Below are 23064 nucleotides of genomic sequence, written 5' to 3' on the forward strand. Positions count from 1 at the left end.
CGGGAGTGAGATGATTCATGGCTCATGGACTCCAACTAGATGCATGCGGAATACGGCAGGAGGGTATGGTTGTTACTAGAATTGTAGACCAGGCTGGGAAGCTCTAAAACTTGACACAATGAAAAGACCAGGGAATGATGGCTCACAGGAGGCCAGTCCCCAACTTGTGGCCTATCAGAGCATAAGCTCCACAGTGACTTTATTTTGTTCCCCACCATACCCCTCAGTATTTGCACAAAATGGGAATCAATATTTATTGAATGAATGAAAATATCTTATTAAAAAAACACTTTAAAAAATTGATTTTAAAGAGAGAGGAAGGGAGAGGGAGAGAGAGAAACATCAATGTGAGAGAGAAACATTGATCGTTTGCCTCCTCCACATACCCCGACTTGGGATCAAACCCCACAAGGCCTTTTGGTGAACGAGACATACTCAACCAGCTAAGCCACTCTGGCCAGGGGAAATCTCACTAGTCTTCATTCTCAGTAGATATTGGTATGTGTCCAGGGAATAAAAGGATAGAAATAATTAGACTTTAAGTAAAATATTGAAAACTTATTTCATAATGATAACCTTTTAGGACAAGAAATTTTAAAGGCAGTTTGATGTCATGATTAAAAATGCGGATGTAGCCCTAGCTGGTTTGGCTCTGTGGATAGAGCGTCAGCCTGTGGACTGAAGTGTCCAGGGTTCGATTCTGATGATCAAGGGCACATGCCCGGGTTGTGAGCTTGATCCCCAGTAGGGGGCAGCCAATCAATGATTTTCTTTCATCATTGATGTTTCTATCTCTCCCTCTCCCTTCCTCTCTTAAATCAATAAAAATACATTAAACAACAACAACAACAAAAACTGTGGATGCTGGATCCAGTCTGTCTGGGTTCGAGTCTCAGTTCCACCACTTACTAGGTAGATCAGAGCAAATCATCTACTATCTTTGTGTCTTGGATTTTCCATCTGTAAAAACAAGACTAATAATAGTAGCTATCTGGAAGGTTTGTTCTGAGAATGAAATGAGTTAATATATCTAAAAGCCTCAAAAAGAGTGCCTGGTACTCATCTGTGTAGTGATCACTATTGCCAGTAATCCTTTTGGATCTTTGGATCAAAAACAATACCACAATTGGCCCAACCATGAATAGTTCAAGAAAAAGAGGCTGAAAATCAGTTTATATTTGTCTTGATATTGTATAAAAAGATTATTCATGAATGAACCGCTTATAGGGCCAGAAGTCAGATAAAAGTGACTAAATTACCTCGGTCATTTTCAGGCTCTTCTATTTCACTGTTATCCTGTGTCCTCCCAGGGTTCCCCAAGGCAGGCTTGGGGGCTGACACACTAACTGATGCTGAGTGAGCTCCCTGTGGAAAAGGGCCAGGTAAATGTGGGGGAGCAGGCTGTCGGGGGTGGTAAGGCACACCGGGCAGGCAAACACGTGAGGAAAGCTGCTGCATGGCGATCATCTCTGGGCTGTCCATCATGGAGTCCCCTCCTTGCACCCCTCTCAGAACCTGGGAGGGTGCTCCAAACAGGGGACTGGGTGCTAGAGGTGGCTGTAACCGATGCCCACCGGATTTACAGTGCGGTCGCATGTACCCTGAAGAAGGAATGCCATGAGGTAGAAAGCTTGATTGTTCAGTCCACTGGTTTGGAGGAAGAGGTGGTCTCATCACTCGGGAATCCATCATGTGACCAAGAGTGTGAGGCAGGTGGGACGGTCCTGTCCCCATGAGGGGCTTTTCATCTGGCCCTAAGGGTCTTGGGTTTGCAGTACTGTGGTTCCCATTCCAGACAGCAGGGTGTACTCGATTCAGGTATTTGTATGATCGGTACATGTGGCTGGGAGGAATTTCTGAGCTTTCAGGAAAGTCTGGGGGTCGGGCTGGAATCCCTCCAGGCCTGGGAGGAATAAATCCTGGCTGGAATTGAGTTGGGGGATACATATTTCTATCCTGACTGGGGCCACTCATCTGCCCAAGAGGCAAGGAACCAGGATGTGATCCCATGTTAGAAAGGTGCCTCAACCCCCCACACATTTGCTTCTCTTCGGGCATGCCCAGCCTGGGTCCTCGATGCTTGTTAATTCCAACTGGAGGCTGGCAACAAGAAAAGAGAAGATAGCGGCATTCACCAGACCCATAGAATCAGGTATCCCTTGTAATGTGCTTCATCTATAGACTCTATAGAATAGGAGATGATAATAAATTTAACCTGGTTAGACACTTGCATTTCTAAAAGTTACCTTGGAGACTATACCTCCAGGTCATGAGCAGGTTGCTTACCTGCAAGGCAAAAGGTGGATGCTGCTGCGCAGGCTCCCCAGGGTGTGGTTCTGGGACTCTCGAGGAGACATATACATTGGCAGGATCTGACCCTCGAAGATGGCCAAATGTTCCAGGTACTGCTGGCCTCTGGAGGGTATTGAGTAAAGGCAAGGAGTGGGGGTGGGGAAAGAAAGCATAGACATTAGAAAGGAAATAAGGACTTTCCTGAAGATGAACATAACAGACCCAGCACAGAGTACCAAGGAAGGGAAGAATGGTGGCACATGGGCTCACCCAGAGCAGGACTAGTTCTAGAGCCCATAGCACTTTCCCTCTCTAGGAGAGACAAACTTGTGTTTATCTTTTTCATTATTGCCCCCTCACTGCCAAGAGCCTTTTTAGCTAATATCCCCCCCAAATTGTCCGCCATCATGAAATTTTAATATCAAAGAGAGGCTGTATACCCTATGTATTGTATGTTGTGCTGTGCTTTTTTTTTTTTTTTTTTTTTTTTTTTTTAGTAAATCCTCACCTGAGGATATATTTGTTGATTTCAGAGAAGGAGAGGGAGGGGGAGAAACATTGATTGGTTGCCTCCTGTATATACCCTAAGGATCAAACTCACAACCTACCAGGTATGTGCCCTGACTGGGAATTGAACCCAGGACCTTTATTTGGTGTACAGGACTGGGGCTGTACCTCTGTGCTTTATACATAATAAGACTTGAGATATTTTTATTCAATTTCCCCCCCATGTTGATATAATGTGTGGTTCAAATGATTGAGACAGGATTTAAAATAAAGGAAGAATAAAGGAAGGACAGATGAGGGGAGAAAAAAGCACCCATATACAGCAAAATTATCACGGAAGAGGAGCCGATTGAAAAGGCTTTACTTTCCTCTGAATTCACCAACTAGGAGAAACCTCAGCAGAATTCCTATTTCTTACCAGCTGGTTTAAAAGGGGTGCCTGGTTGGGCATCCCACCATAATGCAGGGGACGAGGAAGGCCTTGGTTACTTGGTGTGCCCACCTCCTGAGGGAGCTGTGTAGAGCTGCCGCTCTGACCAGCCTCAGAGGAGGGAGCTCTGTGTGCAGGTGGCAATGATTTTCCTCCATTCTCCACAGGCTGCTGTTTCCTGCTGGGCCCTTCGGAGTCCCTGGAGCGGGTGCAAATGTGGCTTCCACCACTTCGCCCAGCCCGACTCCGTCTCTTCTCCCGCTTTTCATCCTCTCTGATCCAAAATTCTTCATCTGTGTCTCCATCTTCGCCGGGAAAATGCTTCATCATTGCCCGATGGAAACACCTCTCTAAATTATCCGACATCTTGGTATACTCTACAGGAAGACACAAGAATTGCCCTCCAGCTATAGTTTTTATAGGCAACAAAGACAACTGTCCTATGATAAACAAAAGATGCTATTGGGGCAAACTGAGTTTCTGTCCTAAGAGGCTCTAGGCTGCATGGCTGACAGTGATTCTAGAACCATTACACTAAGCCAGTAAAAATATTAAATATAATCACTGAATCTGTTTAGGTTTTAAACTAAGGCACTCCGAGCCACTGCACAAATTACTCCAAGTTCCCATACCTAACTCATATATACCCATAGACAGCTAATCAAGTATGCTTCTCAAGATGATTTAAGAATCAGCTCTATCTAGGTAGAGTTATCATCAGTGGTACACTGTGTTAAGGAGGCACAGTACACACTGGACCTAAACTGGCCTGTAGAAGAATGAGAAATAACCTGAGCCTAGTTGCCACCAGCTACACTCTCCTATTGTGTGAGATAGGAGAGAATTCCTGACACATATTGTGTAAGTGGTTAGAATGGCCAATCCCAGGGCTTTTAATACACATTCTTTTAATAGTCCTAAGGAAAGGTCTAAATCACCAGTGTGTGTGTGTGTGTGTGTGTGTGTAAATGAGGTTTATTCTCTCTCTCTCTTTTTCTAAAATATATTTTTATTGATTTCAGAGAGGAAAGGAGAGATAGATATATCAATGATGAGAGAAAATCATTGATCGGTTGACTCCCACACACCCCCTGCTGGGGATCGAGCCCGCAACCCAGGAATGTGCCCTTGACTGGAATTGAACCTGGGACCCTTCAGTCCGCAGGCTGACGCTCTATCCACTGAGCCAAACCAGGTAGGGCCAGATGTATATTTCTAAAAGGCATTTTATTCTTGGTTACAATAGTTCAGCTAATGTGCATCCACAGCAAACCCCTGCCCCACTTACCACTACTTTCCCCATTATATTTTCGACAATTCCTGAACATTGTCTTCATGTCATTTACAAATTCCTCCTTGGTACAGTATAAACCTCCATTTAGTTTCTTCTCCATGCTTGAAATATCCATTGGTACCTAAAACAGGACACATTTAATTACAATATGCTGGAGAAAACATCTCATAACCCATATGAGGCAAAGGAATCATGCTGTTTTGAGTTGCTCAACAGCCTGGTATACAATCAGCAACCCTGACCCTCAAGGAACAATAAATAAACTCAAGCAAAACACAACAACAAAAAGCAAGAGCAAAACAAACATCATGATAGGTGTAACTGTATAGTAGGTTTAGCTACCTTAATAATCTGATAATAGTTTGGGGCATAAGATTCATCCACAGGTTCTAAAAAGGGCCAGGAATCCTTGTGAGCCTTTACCACATCTAGAACTGAGAGCCAAAGAAGAGAGCTTAATACACTCACATAGGAGTACTTTGATAAAAAACACAATAGTTAAGAATGGAACTGACCTTTATACATAGCAGTGAAATCATCATCCAACTCAAAGCTGTAAATCATAAATAAAAAATTAATAGTAACTTTGATCTCTCTTTAACTCTCTTAATTCAAACAGAGACATAGTTGGTTGCACCAAGTTTTGGAATAGATCCAATAATTTTTATTAATGATAAGTTTGTAACAGTGGTAACACTCCAGAAAATAATTATGAAGATGAGGGTTAGCATAGATGACACAAAACTTTATTATCATTATGTTAGTTATTTAATAGCACATTATTTCCCAGGTCTTATTTTACTCTAGTGAATATTTATGATATAAAGAATAACCCAAAAAAGCATAAAATAGAATGAGAAGCTCATGAAGATGGAATATTACCTAACACAGAGTCTTGTTTTAAGGATTAAATAAGAGAGTACTTAGCACAATGCCCAAGTGCTTAATAAATGTTACAGGTTGCTTCTGTTAGTACCATTAAATACTCACAGGTCTTTAGTCTTTTTTTCTTCCCTCATGGGGGAATTAGGGTCCAGGTGAGAAAGCTCTGGGGGGAGCTCCTTGCCTTGAGCCAGCAGCCATGCCCTTTCTTCCCTGAGCTTTCTCCTCTTAGCTCGGTCTACAATGGACACAAAGCATCATGGTACAAGTGAGTTAAGTAAGTACTCTCTACTTAACATGTTGACTAACTATCCTTATCATTGTGAGAGAAGGAAGAAATAAAGATCACAAAGTAGTATCATGAAGTCACCTGTGCTTCCTTTGCCAGTTTCTTTTTGGTAATTAGGATGATTCTATACATGGAATACTTTATGAATAATAAAAACAAGTGAGACTGTTTCATCTTAGTCATACTGAGTTCAAGTTGAGTGATGAGGGTGGTAAGGCAAGCACTTGAATGTGGAAAGGGAAAAGAGCAAGGCTGAAGAATAATGAATTAGAAGAAAAAGAAAAAAAATAGAAGACCAAATGAGGGATTATCCTTGTCACTACCAGAGGTCTTTTCTTTTTCTCTCTAAAAAGCAACATACAGTGCTGGCTTGGCGTGGCTCAGGTGGTTGAGCGCTGTCCCATGCACCGAGAGGTTGCCAGTTCAATTCCCAGTCAGGGCACATGCCCAATAGGAGGTGTATACGAGGCAGCCAATTGATGGTTCTCTCTCATTGATGTTTCTCTCCCCTGTCCCTTTCTCTTTTTAAAAATCTATAAAAACATATTAAAAAACAAAAAAAGTAACATATATTTTCAGGGCCAGACCCTCAAATCAAACACATACAGGATTTTATATGCATCTACAAGTTCTCAAGGTTTACAAAGGCATCCATGCACATCCATTGTCTTTGCTCTTCAACCAATCCCCACACTGGCAGCTGACCTCTACCAAGTCTGGCTGGGAACATGGAAAAAATGCCAGCTAGGAATGGCATAGAACTGGAAGGCAGGTATGATTTTTTTTCTGGCTCATAGCCATGTCCATGGGGCACTCGATGCCAGTAGGGAATCGGAAGGTCAGGAGAAAGAGAAAAGCAAAGGGATGAAGAACAATTTCAGACACAAAAACGGAAGGGAGAAGCCAGGATAGATCTTGTTTTCTTCCCTAAGGGATAGGCCCCATGTCTTCCATTGCTATCAGCGTGACATGATTCTGCAAACAGTGTTTTCCTTATTAAGTTCCGTCTGACTTCTGTTTCTGTTCCTACATTACTTTTATTTATAAACTTAGAGTATTTGCTTTAATTAATCAATGGCATTTTGCTGTCAACTTTAAAAATTGTTTTGTTTTTAAAAAGAGAATGGCTTCAAGCTTAAAGAAAAATATAACTACACTAATGAATTACCCATGCATCTACCAAACTGTCAAAGCTTAACATTTCCACCTTAACTTTAATACAGTATTTCTCAACTTAATAATCCTTTTCTAGTTGACTGCAATTTTTTTTTTTGCAATTTATAACAATAGTAGAGGCCCAGTGCATGAAATTTGTGCACTCTGGTGTGTGTGTGTGTGTGTGTGTGTGTGTGTGTGTGTGTGTCCCCCTCAGCCCGGATTGCAAAGGGCGCAGGCCAGCCCGAAGGACCCTGCAGGTGCATGATCAGGGCAGGGGAGGGACACAGGAGGTTGGCCAGCCGGGGAGGGACTGTGGAAGGGCTCAAGGGTATGTCTGGCCTGTCTTGCTCAGTCCTGATAGGCCGGACCCCAGCAGCAAGCTAACCTACTGGTCTGAGCGTCTTCCCCCTATTGGTCAGTGCATGTCATAGTGAGCGGTTGAGCAGCCTTAGCATATCATTAGCATATTATGCTTTGATTGGTTGAATGGATAACTGGACACTTAGCATATTAGGCTTTTATTATATAGGACTAGAGGCCCAATGCATGAAATTCGTGCAAGGGGCTTGGCCCCCACTGCCATGGCCCCTGCCGCTGTGGCAGCTGCTTCTGCCTCGGCCCCCTTGGCTTTGTCCGGAAGGACATTCGGTCTAATTAGCATATTACGCTATTATTATTATAGGTTATAATGATGACCATTCTTTTAAAAAGCCCTCTTATGCATATGCATGAAAGCCCTCTATGATACAAATCCAGAAGTGCAATTGCCAGATAGAGAAGTAAAGTGGGGCCTTGACTTACGAGTGTCCCGACTAACAAGTTTTTTGAGATACGAGCTGTCTCTCGGCTGATTTTTTGCTTTGAGTTGCGAGCTAAAATTCAGGTTACGAGCCAGCTTCAGATACCCCACCGCTAGTTGGCGCAGCGAACGTCACAGTGAACGCCACAACATCAGCCCAGCATCACGTGTCTCACTCGTTCACTTTAAGATTTGACATACGAGTAATTTGAGTTACGAGCTCCGTCACGGAACGAATTAAACTCGTAAGTCAAGGCCCCACTGTATAGAGGTTAACTTTATTAGGCATTGTCAAAGTGCTATAGCTATTAAGGGTTATAGCTATTTTTTCAATAGTAATTTTAGTTACCTCACCCTCAGTTGGTATGATAAAAGTTAGCATTTTGCCAAACTAACGAGTATGACATGGAATTTTGATGGTTTCATTTTTTTTTTGGTGAATCCTCACTGAGGATATTTTTCCATTGATTTTTAGAAAGTGGAAGAGATGGGGAGAGACAGAGAGAAAAATAGCGAAGTGAGAGAGACATCGATTGGCCACCTCTTGCACTGGGATTGAGCCTGTAACCAAGATCCATGCCCTTGACCAGAATCGAACCTGGGACCCTACAGTCTGTAGGCTGACATTCTATCCACTGATGTCCACACCAAATCTTTGCTTTTTTCCAAACTGGCTAGGGCTCATTTTCATTTTTCTGATTCAAATAATAATGAACAAATTTTCAGTTTATTGGCCACTAAGCAACCCTCTCCTGTGAATTTCCTGCTTGCATACTTTGACCTTTTTTCCCTGTGGATTTTGGAATTTTGTTTTTTAACATATTTTTATTGATTTCAGAGATGAAGGGAGAGGGAGAGAGATAGAAACACCAATGATGAGAGAGAATCACTGGTCGGCTGCCTCCTGCAAGCCCCTCACTGGGGATCGAGCCCACAACCCGGGCACGTGCCCTTGACCAGAATTAAACTCTGTATCCTTCAGTCCACATGCTGATGTTCTATCCACTGAGCCAAACTGGCTAGGGTGGATTTTGGAATTCTTACTGATTTGTATAAGTGCTTTAAATAATCTTTTTGATTATGTGTGAAAATTATCTTTTTCTACTCCATGGTTTGTCTTTTCACTTTGTTTATGGTGTTTCTGCCATATGTAAGTTTTATACAATTAATATATCAATCTCTATCCCCCTATAGTTGAACTCTTTGTACTTAAAAAGTCTTTTTAATCTCAACATCTTGAAAATATTTGCCTATATTTTCTTCAAAAACGTTTTAACCTTTAGTCTATCTTGAACTTATTCTTGTATAAGTGAGATATATCACCTCCCCACCTGTCCCCTACCAATAAGCAACTGTACTGGTGCCATTTATCAAAGATTTCACATGTTCCCTCCAGGCCTATCTTGGGCATTCTATTTCACTGCTCTTATCATCCATCTCTATACAATACCATGATCTCACTCACTGTCACTTTTGCTATTTGGTAGAATGAGTGTTCCTACCATATTGTTTTTGGAAATTATCTCAGCTATCCTTGGCCCTCTGCTCTTCTGTATGAATTTTAAGACTATAATATGATTTATTTATTACCAAATATTGAGCAAGGGTCAAAATTTCCCACATGTTCAATAATTTTTTAAGAAGTTGGTTTGTTTGAATCAAATCCCAAAGGTCCTTATACTGCATGTGGTTGATATGTCTCTTAAATCTAGCTGCATTTCTAAGTGTCCACTCCAATTTATTTGTTGGAGAAACTTGGTCATTTTGTCCTTGTAGAATTTCCCACATTATGGATTTAGCTGGTGGCATCCTTGTTGTGGCGTCATGTGTTCCTCTAACCCTTATAAAACAATACAATGTGAAACAGAAGCAATGACAGAGGAAATCTTTGCTTTTTTCCTGACTTTATAACAACACCTAGATTTTAGGTTTCTAATCTCCAGAACTCAGAGTACATAAATTTCTGCTGTTAAAAATCACCTAGTTATGATCATTTGTTATTCTAGCCCTAGGAAACTTAATACAGCATCCAATTCCATTTTCTTTTGAATCCTATTGTTGCTTCTGTAAAGTCTGCGATCACTGTTATAGAACATACTCTAGGAATGTCTTTCCTAAATCTCTCTGTGGCCATATGTCCTATAATTCAGTAATTTATATCCAGTTTTACTTGCTTTCTAAATCTGAGGATTTGTTTTTCATGTAATCAAGAAAAACCTCAACCATTATACCTGATTAATTTCTCTGCCTCATTTCCTTGATTCTTTCATTTTAGAACTTACATGAGACACATATTGGATCTTTCATGCTATATACCACCTGAATCTGTTATTTCTGTCAGCCCCGAATCCATCATTTCTCCATTCTCTGCTGGCTTTATATATTTTGTGAGGAGGGGGGTATTAGAGGAAGAGTGGGAGGCAGGATGAGGGAGAAGGGATTTATGTCTTCTTGTTTGCTTGCTCTTGCTGTTCAACACCATGCCCGCAAAAGCATTATCTTTTTAAAAAAAACAACATATTTTTATTGATTTCAGAGAAGAAGGGAGAGGGAGAGAGATAGAAACATCAGTGATGAGAGAGAATCATTGATTGGCTGCCTCCTTCATGCTCCACATTGGGGATAGAGCCCGTAACCCGGGCATGTGCCCTTGACTGGAATCGAACCTGGGACCTTTCAGTCCATAGGCCGACTCTCTATTCACTGAGCCAAACCAGCTAGGGCAGCATTATCTTTTAAAAAAAAACACACCTTTTTATTGATTCTAGAGAGGAAGGAAGAGGGAGAAACATTGATCAGCTGCCTCCTGCAGGCCCCTTACTGGGGATTGAGCCCGTAACCTGGACATGTGCCCTGACCCAAAATCGAACTGGCAACCTCTCAGTGGGATGACACTCAACTGAGCGACACCAGCCAGGGCCAATAGCAGTATCTTTATTTAGGGAGATACAATTGGCCCTGATAACCAGGTTCTTTGGTTAGTCCCAGAATCAGCTTGCTGCCTGCTTTCAGAGGTACCAGCAGCACCCATCTTCTGATGTCTGAGGGCCAACTTTGCAGAACCCTCCTCAACATCTAGGTTCTCATAATCTCAACCTCTTCCCTTTATTTTCATTGCTTTAGGGGTGCCAACTCAGAACTCTCTTTTAACATTTTTATTCTATAACTAGAGGCCTGGTACATGAAATTCGTGCACGGGGGTGGGTGTGAGGTCCCCTCAGCCCAGCCTGCACCCTCTCCAATGCGGGACTGCTGGCTCCTAACCGCTCACCTGCCTGCCTGCCTGATCACCCCTAACCGCCTCTGCCTGCCAGGCTGATCAGCTGTAACTGCCCCCTAACTGCCCCCTCCGCTGGCCTGGTCGCCCCAACTGTTCCCCCTGCTGGCTTAGTCGCCCCATGCAGCTGTTCAGTCGTTTGATCGTCCCTCACTAACTCCTCTGCCAGCCTGGTTGCCTCACGCAGCCTGCTGTTCGGTCATTGCGTGATGGCATCCCACCCAATTTGCATATTCCTATTATTAGTATAGATTCTATTTAAACAAAGACTCATATATAGTTTTCATGACTGAACACTAAGTGCTGGAGTTCATCTAATTCCCTGGATACATATTCCAGCTTGCTGATTCTTCTTCTTCTTTTTAAAAATAATTTAAATTCTTTATTGTTTAAAGTATTACATATCTCCTTTCCCCCCACTGACCTCTCCTCAGCTGTTCCCATCCCCCAGTCTGCTGATTCTTATTGATGTGTACCTAAACTGTTTAACCTAGTTATTGAGTTATTATTCCAATAATCATATTTTACATTTGTAAGAGTTCTATTTGTTTCCTTTGAATCTGCCTATATTTTCATCAAGATTATTTCCCCCTTATCTTTACAATCCCTTCTTATATTTGATAATGCTAAATATATTTCTTTTTTGTCTATCACATGTACCAACTATTGTTCATAGTGGTGTTTCCTCATGTGCTTTCGAAATCTAATTTTCTATTCATCTTTTGCAGGGATTTTAGGTGTGGTTATTCTTCCTGGAGAGAAATAGAGGTTCTCTAAACTGATCACTCGACACCCACAATTCAACCTAATAGTATGCCCACTAACTTACTGCTGTTCTTTATTTCCCCTAAAAATAGTTCCTGAGAAATTTCTTTCCTTAGGTAAGATTTCTGATATTGTATAAATTCCATTTAAAAAAAAATAAATATTTTACTGATTTTTAACAGAGAGGAAGGGAGAGGGATAGTTAGAAACATCGATCAGCTGCCTCCTGCACACCCCCTACTGGGGATGTGCTCGCAACCAAGGTACATGCCCTTGACCAGAATCGAACCTGGGACCCTTGAGTCCGCAGGCCGACGCTCTATCCACTGAGCCAAACCAGTTAGGGCTAAATTCCCTTTTTAAGAGCACATCTGAAATCTAAACTAAGGAAGGAAAATTTTAAGGAACAGATATATATATATATATAATGTATTTGAGGCAAGATGAATTTTTAGATTACCTAGCAACCATATTGAGTAAATAAGAAAGTTTCAATAATGTCCACTCCATACTGACAGCATGAATATTCATTTTATAATCCAGTCTTGCAGTATCCTTTATTGGCCTTTCCCCTTTTTTAGCTTTTTAAAAAAAACAACAACAAAAAAACTACTAGATTTAATAAATAAATTCGGCAATGTAGCAGGATATAAAATTAACACCCGGACATCTACGGCTCTTTTATATACCAATTAGAGGCCAGGTGCACGAATTTGTGCACCAGTGGGGTCCCTCGGCCTGGCCTTCAGGATTAGGCTGAAAGCGGCTCTCCAACATCTCCTGAGGGGTCCCGGATTGGGAGAGCGCACAGGCCAGGTCGAAGGACCCCACTGGTGCATGATTGGGACTGGGGAGGGATGCGGGTGGTTGACCAGCCAGGGAGGGACCATAGGAGAGCTCCAGGGCATGTCCGGCACATCTCGCTCAGGCCTGATCAGCTGGACCCCAGCAGCAAGCTAACCTACCGGTTGAAGAGTCTGCCCCCTGGTGGTCAGTGCACATCATAAAGAGCGGTTGAGCGGCCTTAGCATTTCATTAACATACTAGAGGCCCAGTGCACAAAATTCGTGCAAGGAGGGGAGGGGGTTCCCTCAGCCCAGCCTGCACCCACTCCAATCAAGGACCCTTTGGGGAATGTCCGACCGGTGGTAGAACACCCCTCTCACAATCTGGGACCGCTGGCTCCTAACCACTCACCTGCCTGCCTGCCTGATTGTTCCTAACTGCCCTCCCCTGCCGGTCTGATCTCACCCCCAACTGCCCTCTCCTGCCAGCCTGACCTCGCCGCTAACTGCTCTCCCCTGCTGGCCTGATCGCCCCTAACTGCCTTTGCCTGCCTGATCTCACCCTCAACTGCCCTCCCCTGAAGGCCTGATCTCGCCCCCAACTGCCTTCCTCTGCCGGACAATTTGGTTCTGATTGGTCAGTTTTTATGCCAGTCAATGTCAAAAGCTCTGCCTCCTAGGCAGCCATTGGCTCCTCACAGTTGACCCAGATTTGGTTCTGATTGGTCAGTTTCTATGCCAGTGAGTGTCTCTGGGCCTATCAACGGGGCCTGATCAGAAAGGCGGGGCTGATCAGCAGCCCCGGTGGAGGCCTGGAGAGAAATGGAGGCATGGCTGTTGGCCAGGTGGGGAGAGAAAGAGAGGCAAGTTCTGATCAACAGTGCCACAGAGGCTACGGATCAGACCCTGCCTCTCTCTCTGCAGGCCTCTCTCCGGGCCTGATCCACAGCCCCCTAAGCAGTCAGTGTTGGGTTGGGGTGCCCGCAGCGGCCGCAGTCAGTGCTGGGTTGCCGTGCAACCCCAGCACTGACTTCTGGTCTGGTCGAGCCTTCGGTCGTAATGACCCTGGCGCTTTATTATATAGATTATGCTTTGATTGGTTGAACCAACAACCAGATGACCAGACACTTAGCATATTAGGCTTTTATTATACAGGAGGATAATGAACTCAGAGAAAGAGAAACAACAAAAACAATCCCATTTACCATTGCACCAATAAAATTAAGATACCTAGGAATAAACTTAACTAAGGAGGTAAAAGACCTGTACTCAGAAAGCTACAGCATATTTCACAGACCTAGAACAAACTCACCAAAAATTTATATGGAATAAAACAAGATCCTGAATAGCCCTAGCTGGTTTGGCTCAGTGGATAGAGTGTTGGACTGCAGACTGAAGGGTCCCAGGTTCAATTCCGGTCAAGGGCACATGCCCGGGTTGCGGGCTCAATCCCCAGTTGGGAGTGTGCAGGAAACAGCCAATCAATGATTCTCTCTCATCATTGATATTTCTCTCTTTCTCTCCCTCTCCCTTCCTCTCTGAAATCAATACAATTTAAAAAAAAAAAAAAAGACCCTGAGTAGCAGTAGCAATCTTGAGAGAAAGAAGAACAATGTTGGAGGAATCACAAAATCAAGCTACATTACAAAGCCACTGTTCTCAAAACTGCCTGGTACTGGCACAAGAACAGACATACAGATCAATGCAACAGAACAGAGAACCCAGAAATTGATTCAAGCCATTTCGCTCAGTTAATATTTGACAAAGGAGGCAAGAGCATACAATGGACTCAAGACAGTCTCTTCAGTAAATGGTGTTGGGAAAATTGGACAGATACATGTAAAATAAAGAAACTAGACCGCCAACTTACACTATACACAAAAATAAACTCAAAATGGATAAAGGTCTTAAAGGTAAGACAGGAAACCATAAAAATCTTAGAAGAATCCACAGACAGCAAAATATCAGACATGTTATAGCAATATCTTTACTGATAAAGCTCCTAGGGCAGTGATGGCGAACCTATGGCACGTGTACTCATTTTTTTGGTTGATTTTTCTTTGTTAAATAGCATTTAAATATATAAAATAAATATAAAAAATATAAATCTTTGTTTTACTATGGTTGCAAATATCAAAAAAATTCTATATGTGACACGGCACCAGAGTTAAGTTAGGGTTTTTCAAAATGCTGACACGTCGAGCTCAAAAGGCTCGCCATCACTGTCCTAGGGCAATGGAAACTAAGGAGAAAATTTCCATTGCCTTTTAAAGAAAGTAGAAGGGAGGGGGGACGAGAGAAATATTGATGTGAGACACATTAATTGGTTTCTTTCTTCACATGTCCTCATGGGGCCGGGGAATGAACCTGAAACCCAGGTAAGTGCCTTTGACCAGGAATTGAACACACAACCCATAGGTTCAGAGGGCTGTCACTCTAACCACTGAGAAACACCGGCCGAGGCTGAATTTCCATTCTTTATAAGGCTAAATAACAATCCATTTTAAGTATAAACCACATTTTGTGAGGTGAACACAATAACCACTACACTTAAGGTGATTATGCCACATTTTGTTTATCCATTCATCCATTGATGGACATTTGGGTTGTTTGCATTTGGGTTGCTTCTTTCTTTTTTTTAAAATATATTTTATTGATTTTTTACAGAGAGGAAGGGAGAGGGATAGAGAGTTAGAAACATCGATGGGAGAGAAACATCGATCAGCGACCTCTTGCACACCTCCTACTGGGGATGTGCCCGCAACCAAGGTACATGCCCTTGGCCGGAATCGAAACTGGGACCTTTCAGTCCGCAGGCCGACGCTCTATCCACTGAGCCAAACCGGTTAGGGCTGGGTTGCTTCTTTCTACCTTAATCCACTTCCCTCCTTTCAAATTTACTTAAACAAATGAAAGCTTTGAGCCCTCCCCTTTGAAATATGTGCTTATGTGTCGCATCACATCAGTTTTGCCAGCAATTTCAGGAGAGCCCTATACTAGTAACTGACTTATAACACTGTGCGAAAGCATACAACACAACCAAACTAGTTGGTAAGTTGTTTGTTCCCTTTATAAACAGAACTTAAACATAAATGTGAAATATGTTCTGACTCATCCTATCAGTAAATAATCTACTATTTCCCTTTTTAAAAACTTAGCTGCCAAGAAACCAGAAAAAGTTTATTGTTGTAACTATCTTATACAGTGGGGCCTTGACTTACGAGTGTCCCGACTAACGAGTTTTTTGAGATACCAGCTGTCTCTCGGCCGATTTTTTGCATTGAGTTGACACAGTAATTTAAGTTAACGAGCTCCTTAACAAGCTCGGTCTCGGAACGAATTAAACTCGTAAGTCAAGGCCCCACTGTACCTTGTAAAATGCTCTCCACATTTCCTCCATAACTATCATATGTGAGTTTGCTGTGTGCTAGGGATTTTTTCAGTTAATCCTTCTTACAAGGTCTGCACAGCCCCACATGATATGACCCATACTTACCTACATGAACACATTTCCTGCCAATCTTCTCTTTTCCCTCTCCCTACAATGCTCTTCCCTATCAGATATTCATATAGCACCTATACTCATTTCCTTATATGTTTTTTTAGTATTACAGATGTTTATGTTTTTTTCTTCCCCATTGTTCCCCCTACACCCCATATCTGCCCCTCCCAGGCCATCAACATTCCATTGTCTGTGTCCATGGGCTATGCATATCCTATATTATAAAAAGCTAATATGCAAATCGACCGAACAGTAGAATGACCGGTCACTATGACACGCACTGAGCATCAGGGGACAGATGCTAAATGCAGGAGCTGCCCCCTGGTGGTCAGTGAGCTCCCACAGGGGGAGCGCTGCTCAGCCAGAAGTCCTAAGCTGGGCTCATGGCTGGCGAGCGCAGTGGTGGTGGCGGGAGCAGCGCTAAGGATGTCCGACTGCCGGCTTAGGCCCTCTCCCCATGGGCTCCCGGACTGTGAGAGGGCGGGCACAGGCCAGGCTGAGGTGCACCCCCCTGAGTGCACGAGTGCATGTAAGTTCCCCTTGCAGACCCTCACCCCGCCTTCCCTCTGAAATTCATCAGCCTGTTCCATGCTTCTATGTCATTGGTTCTATTTTATTCACCAGTTTATTTTGCTCATTAGATTCCACATGGATGAGTGAGATCATGTGATACTTATCTTTCTCTGACTGGCTTATTCTGCTTAGAATAATACTCTTCAGGTCCATCCATGCTGTTGCAAATGGTAAGAGTTCTTTCTTTTTTACAGCTGTGTAGTATTCCATTATGAAAATGCACCCGTTATTTTTTTAAAATTTATTTATTGTTGCGACTATTATTACATATGTCCCCATTTTTCCACACTTCCCCCCTCCAACCACCCCCCCGCCCCAGGCCCTCACTGCCCCATTGTCTGTGTCCATAGGCCATGCATATATGTATACACTATCCTTGGTTGATTACCTCTCATGCACCCACCCTCGCCTGCCTTCCCTCTGAGATTCCTCAGTCTTTTTCCTATTTCCATGTCTCTGGATCCACTCCGTTCATCAGTTTATTTTATTACTTAGACTAGAGGCTTGGTGCACAAAATTCGTGCACTGAGGGGGGTCGGCAGGGTGCAGGGAGTGGGCCCCTCAGCCCGGCCTGTGCCCCCTCACAGTTTGGGAGCCCTGGGATCGATCGCCCCAAAGAGATAGGCCCTGCCCACACAGCTGGGGCTCCTTGATGGATCGCCCCGCAGAGGATGGCCCCACATACCCGCTGCAGCACCACCGACGGGTAGACTGGGCCTCCCTCTTTGAGGCAATTGATCGCCCCAAAGAGGTAGGCCCCGCCCACCCGGCTGGGACTCCACGATGGATCGCCTCTGCAGAGGGAGGCCCCGCCCACACACCACAGCCCTCCGGTCGGTGGCCTGGGCCTCCCTCTTGGGGGCAATGGCTGGGCCCCCGACCAATTGTATCGCACCCGCCTTGGCTGGCCTGGTGCCAGTGGGTGTCATAGTGTGGTTGTCCAGAAGGTTGTCCTGCTGTTTGGTCAATTTGCATATTACGCTTTTATCATTATAGATTCCACATATGAGTGTGATCATGTGATACTTGTCTTTCTCTGACTGACTTAATTCACTTAGCATGATCCCTCTATGTCAGCGGTTCTCAACCTGTGGGTCGCGACCCCTTTGGGGGTCGAATGACCTTTTCACAGGAGTCGCCTAAGACCATCGGAAAACACATATATAATTACATACTGTTTTTGTGATTAATCACTATGCTTTATGTTCAATTTGTAACAATGAAAATACATCTTGCATATCAGATAGTTACATTACGATTCATAACAGTAGCAAAATTACAGTTATGAAGTAGCAACGAAAATAATTTTATGGTTGCGGGTCACCACAACATGAGGAACTGTATTAGAGGGTCGCGGCATTAGGAAGGTTGAGAACCACTGCTCAATGCTCTCAAAGGGTAAGAGATTCTTCTTTTTTACTGCTGCAAAGTATTTCATGGTATAAATGTACCAGTTTTTTATCCACTCATCTACTGATGGGCACGTGGGCTATTTCCATATATTAGCTATTACAAATTGTGTTGCTATAAACAAAGGGGGGCATACATTCTGATTTGTATTTCAGGTTTCTTAGGATATACTCCTAGAAGTGGGATCACTGGGTCAAATGGAAGTTCCATATTTAATTTTTTGAGGAAACTCCATACTGTTTTCCATAACGGCTGCAACAGTCTGCATTCCCACTAGCAGTGTACTAGGGTTCTCTTTTCTTCACATTGTTGCCAGGACTTGTCATTTGTTGATGGTAGCCATTCTGACATGTGTGAAGTGATACCTCATTGTCATTTTAATTTGCATCTCAATAGTGATCAATGACTTTGAGCATTATTTCATGTGTCTCTTGGCCATGTGTCTTTGAAGAAATGTCTATTTAGGTCCTTTGCCCATTTTTTGATTGGATTGTTTGTCTTTCTTTTGTTAAGTTTTATGAGTTCCTTATATATTTTGGATATTAACCTTTTATCAGATGTGTCACTGTCAAATATGTTCTCCCATACAGTGGGCTACCTTTTCATTTTGTTGATGGTTTCTTTTGCTGTGCAGAAGCCTTTTATTTCGATGTAGTCCCATTTGTTTATTTTCTCATTAGTTTCCTTTGCCTTTGGAGATGTATCTGTAAACATATTGCTACGTGAAATTTCTGAGATTTTGCTGCCTATGGTTTCTTTTAGGATTTTTATGGTTTCCCGACTTACATTTAAGTCTTTTATCCATTTTTAGTTTATTCTTGTGTATGGTGTATGTTGGTGGTCTAATTTCATTTTTTTTTGCATGTACCTGTCCAATATTCCCAGCACCATTTATTGAAGAGACTATCTTGAGTCCATTGTATGCTTTTGCCTCCTTTGGCAAATATTAATCGAACGTAATGGCTTGGGTCAATTTCTGGGTTCTCTGTTCTGTTCTGCCTGTTCTTATGCCAGTACCAGGCTGTTTTGATTATGGTGGCTTTGTAGTATAACTTGATATTGTGATTCCTCCAACTTTATTCTTTCTCAAGATTACTGCATCTACTCGGGGTCTTTTTTGGTTCCATATTCACTTTTGGATTATTTGTTTTAGATCTGTGAAATATACCATTGGTATTTTGATAGGGATTGCATTGAATCTATAGATTGCTTTGGGTAGTATGAATATTTTAATGATGTTGATTCTAACAATCCACGAACATGGCATATTCTTCCAATTGTTTATATCGTCCTCTATCTCTTTTTTTCCACGTCCTGTAGTTTTCTAAGTACAGGTCTTTTACTTCCTTGGTTAAGTTTATTCCTAAATATCGTATTATTATTTTTTTTGATAATGGTTAATGGAAATTTTTTTGGTTAATCCTCACAGGATATTTTCTATTGATTTTTAGAGAGAGTGAAGAGAGAGAGACACACACACACATTGATTTACTGCCTTCGTACATGCCCAGACCAGGGCCAGGGATCGGGCCTGTGACCGAGGTACATGCCCTCGATTGGAATCGAACATGTGACCCTTTAGTCCACAGTCTGACGCTCTTTCCATTGAGCCAAACACACTAAAGTGGTTTTGTTTTTTTAGTTTCTCTTTCTGAGAGTTCATTATTGGTGTATAAAAATGCCATAGATTTCTGGGTGTTAACTTTGTATCCTGTTATGCTGCCAAATTCATTAATTAAATCTAGCAGTTTTTTCATAGAGTGTTAGGGTTTTTTTATGTACAATACCATGTTATCTATGACACTCATTTCATTATTAAATGGCACATTTTCAGAGAAGGCTCTCTTAACAATCTTTTTAAAATGCTACTTATGTTACTCCTTATATCACTAAACCAGTTTTATTTTTTTTGAGATTACTCACCACTTTCTATGGTTTTTCAATATTTGTTTACTGTTTACCCACCATTACAACATAAACTCCATGAAAGAAGTATCTTATTTTATTTAAAACTATATTTCCACAACAGTGCCTGGCAGAGAATGGGTGCTCAAAAAATATTTGTTGATTTAAAGAACAATCTATAACAGATATTATTAATCTTGCAAGTATAGAAACTAAGCCACAAAAATAAATTTTGGACCTGTCTGTATAAATTAAAATCCAAACTGACCGGGGAGAACCAAGATGGCGGCATAAGGTATATACCTGTACGTGCCGCCCCCCACAACCACATTAAAACTACAACTAAAAGACAAAACGGCTATCATCCAGAACCATGGGAGAGCTGGCTGAGTGGAAGTTCTACAACTAGAAGGAAAGAAAAAAGTGCATTGAGACAGGGTAGGAGGTGTGGAGTCGCCAAGAGCAGAGGTACGGAGGCATGTGAAATGGCTGCAACTGGGTGCGCCGTTTTTTTCAAGCGGAAGGGAGATACAAATTCCCTACTGCACTGAACTCGTTTCCAGCGAGACTCTGGGGACCCAGACTCCTACGGGGAGAAACTGGACTGTCTGGCAGTGGGTTGGAAAGCGAGGGTGGCTTTCTCGCAGAGCTGCTCACAGGGATCGTTGTTACTGTGGGGGGCGCGAGACCTGGAGACACGTAGACAGCTGACAGACAGCCATCGCTCTTTGCTCCGCCCTGGTGATTCTTTGAGACCCCGCCCCACCCAATTTACAACCCCACCCAAGCTGTGCACAGCGGTGCAAATGAATCGCCTGTCCTTTAGCAGTCTAACCTAACAAACTGCAGCTGGGTCAGAGAGCTCCAGAACTTCCAAACCCCAAACAAAGAGAAGAAATCTGCAGATCTCGTTGTAGCTCCTGCTGGGTGGACTCACGGAGTAGCTGACTTTGCACCTCCTTGGAGATCCAGGAGCCAGTGTACCCAGTGGTCAGATACCAGATTTCAACTCCTCCCATCCGTAAGTGACACACCCAAGAGGCAGACTCAGTGAGCACCAAAGCCCCACTGAAGCAAGTCCTGCCCCATAAGGGTGTCTCCAGCACAGCAGTTTTTCCACTATAGACACTGCGGGTCCTTGCAGTCAACTGGCCTGGAGGTCATTTCCTCCCAGAGATACCAACAGCAATCAAGGCTTAACTACAACAAGACTGTGCACCCAGCACACAAAGGGGTGCACCAAGAGTGTCCACCTCAGGTGATTGGGGAAGCTGAGCCATTGGGCCCAATAGGACACCTACCACACAAAGCCACTCTATCAACACAGGGAAGCAGCCAAAATGCAGAGACAAAGAAACATGTCACAAATGAAAGAAATGGAGGAAAGCAAACTACTGGATATAGAGTTCAAAATCACAGTTATAAGGTTACTCAAGAAACTTCTACAAACCTCTGAGAAACTTAGTGAGACCTCCGAGGAACTTAGTGAGACCTTCAAGGATCTTAATGAGAATGCCAAAAAAAATGGAAAAGGACCAGTCAGAAATTAAGCATACACTGACTGAAATAAAGAATAATATACAGAGATCCAACAGCAGACATATTGAAAGCCTATTTGAAGAAATAATGACAGAAAACTACCCCTACCTGATGAAAGAAATAGACTTACAAGTCCAGGAAGCAAAGAGAACCCCAAATAAGAGGAATCCAAAGAGGACCACACCAAGACATATCATAATTAAAATGCAAAGGGCAAAAGACAAAGAGAGAATCTTTTTTTTAAAAAAATATATTCTATTGATTTTCTACAGAGAGGAAGGGAGAGGGATAGAGAGCCAGAAACATCAATGAAAGAGAATCACTGATTATCTGCCTTCCGCACCCCCCCCACTGGGGATGTGCCCGCAACCAAGGCACATGCCCCCAACCGGAATCGAACCCGGGACACCTCAGTCCCCAGGCCAACACTCCATCCAGTGAGCCAAACCGGCCAGGGCCAAAGAGAGAATCTTAAAAGCAGCAAAAGAAAACAGTTAGTTACCTACAAGGGAGTACCCATACGACTGTCAGCTGATTTCTCAACAGAAACCATGCAGGCCAGAAGGGAGTTGCAAGAAATATTCAAAGTGATGAATAGCAAGAACCTACAACCAAGATTACTCTACCCAGCAAAGCTATCATGTAGAATTGAAGGTCAGATAAAGAGCTTCAGAGACAAGAAAATGCTAAACGAGTTCATCACCACCAAACCAGGATTATATGAAATGCTGAAGGGTATTTTTTAAGAAGAGGAAGAAGAAGAAAAAGGTAAAGATAAAAATTATGAACAACAAAGCAACAACAAATACATATCTATCAACAAGTGAATCTAAAAATTAAGTCAATTAAAAAAAATCTGATGAACAGAATAAACCGGTGAATGTAATAGAAGCAGGGGCATAAAAAAAAAAAATAGAAGCAATGGACTGACAATTCTCAGGGGGAGGGAAGTGTGAGGGGTGCGGGTAGAGATTGGACAAAAATCTTACACCTATGGATGACGACAGTGAGGGGGGGCGGTAAGGGCAGGGGTGGGGTGGGAACCAGGTGGAGGGGAGCTATGGGGGGAAAAAAGAGGAACATCTGTAATAATCTGAATAAATATCTATTTAAAAAAAATCCAAACTGACAATAGTGTACCCAATAATAACCCCACTGAAAAATATATAGAAATAAAAGCCACAGTTACCATCTAGAGCAGCGGTTCTCAACCTGTGGGTCGCGACCCCTTTGGGGGTCAAATGACCCTTTCACAGGGGTCGCCTAAAACCACTGGAAAACACATATATAATTACATATTGTTTTGACTGAGAAACCAAGATGGCGGCATAGGTAAACACCAGAAATTGCTGCCTCGCACAACAAGTTCAAAAATACAACCAAAAGACAAAACCGACACCGTCCAGAACCACAGGAAGGCTGGCTGAGTGGAAATTCTACAACTAAAAGGAAAGAGAAAAGCACACTGAGACTCAGAGGAGGTGTGGAAGTAAAGTGCAGAGGTACGGAGGCGCATGTGGAAACGGATGGCAGCTGAGGACGCGGTTGTCTTTTTCAATTGGAAGGGAGTCTCAAGCTCCTGACTGCTCTGAACTCCAGTTCCGGGCGAGTCTCTGGGGACCCAGACTCATACAGGAGAAACTGGACTGTCTGGCAT

General features: G+C 42.9%; 1 protein-coding gene across 3 annotated transcripts in view; it reads right to left on the reverse strand.

Moving 5' to 3' along the window:
• Nucleotides 1–23064, reverse strand: part of CECR2 (cat eye syndrome chromosome region, candidate 2) — a 57775-nt gene that overhangs the window by 8629 nt on the left and 26082 nt on the right. For 2 of the 3 annotated variants that reach the window (XM_014529930.1, XM_014529928.1), the window contains 7 exons: nt 5514–5643; nt 5039–5076; nt 4866–4957; nt 4518–4644; nt 3218–3606; nt 2287–2415; nt 1260–2100 (listed from right to left, as the gene is read on the reverse strand). In XM_014529930.1, coding sequence (XP_014385416.1) covers nt 1260–2100; nt 2287–2415; nt 3218–3606; nt 4518–4644; nt 4866–4957; nt 5039–5076; nt 5514–5643 — 1746 coding nt within the window. The remainder of the gene's footprint in view (nt 1–1259; nt 2101–2286; nt 2416–3217; nt 3607–4517; nt 4645–4865; nt 4958–5038; nt 5077–5513; nt 5644–23064) is intronic. The other variant, XM_014529929.1, reaches the window with a different exon arrangement.

Source organism: Myotis brandtii, unplaced genomic scaffold (assembly GCF_000412655.1).
Source record: "Myotis brandtii unplaced genomic scaffold, ASM41265v1 scaffold7, whole genome shotgun sequence".
In the NCBI taxonomy this organism is placed as follows: domain Eukaryota; kingdom Metazoa; phylum Chordata; class Mammalia; order Chiroptera; family Vespertilionidae; genus Myotis; species Myotis brandtii.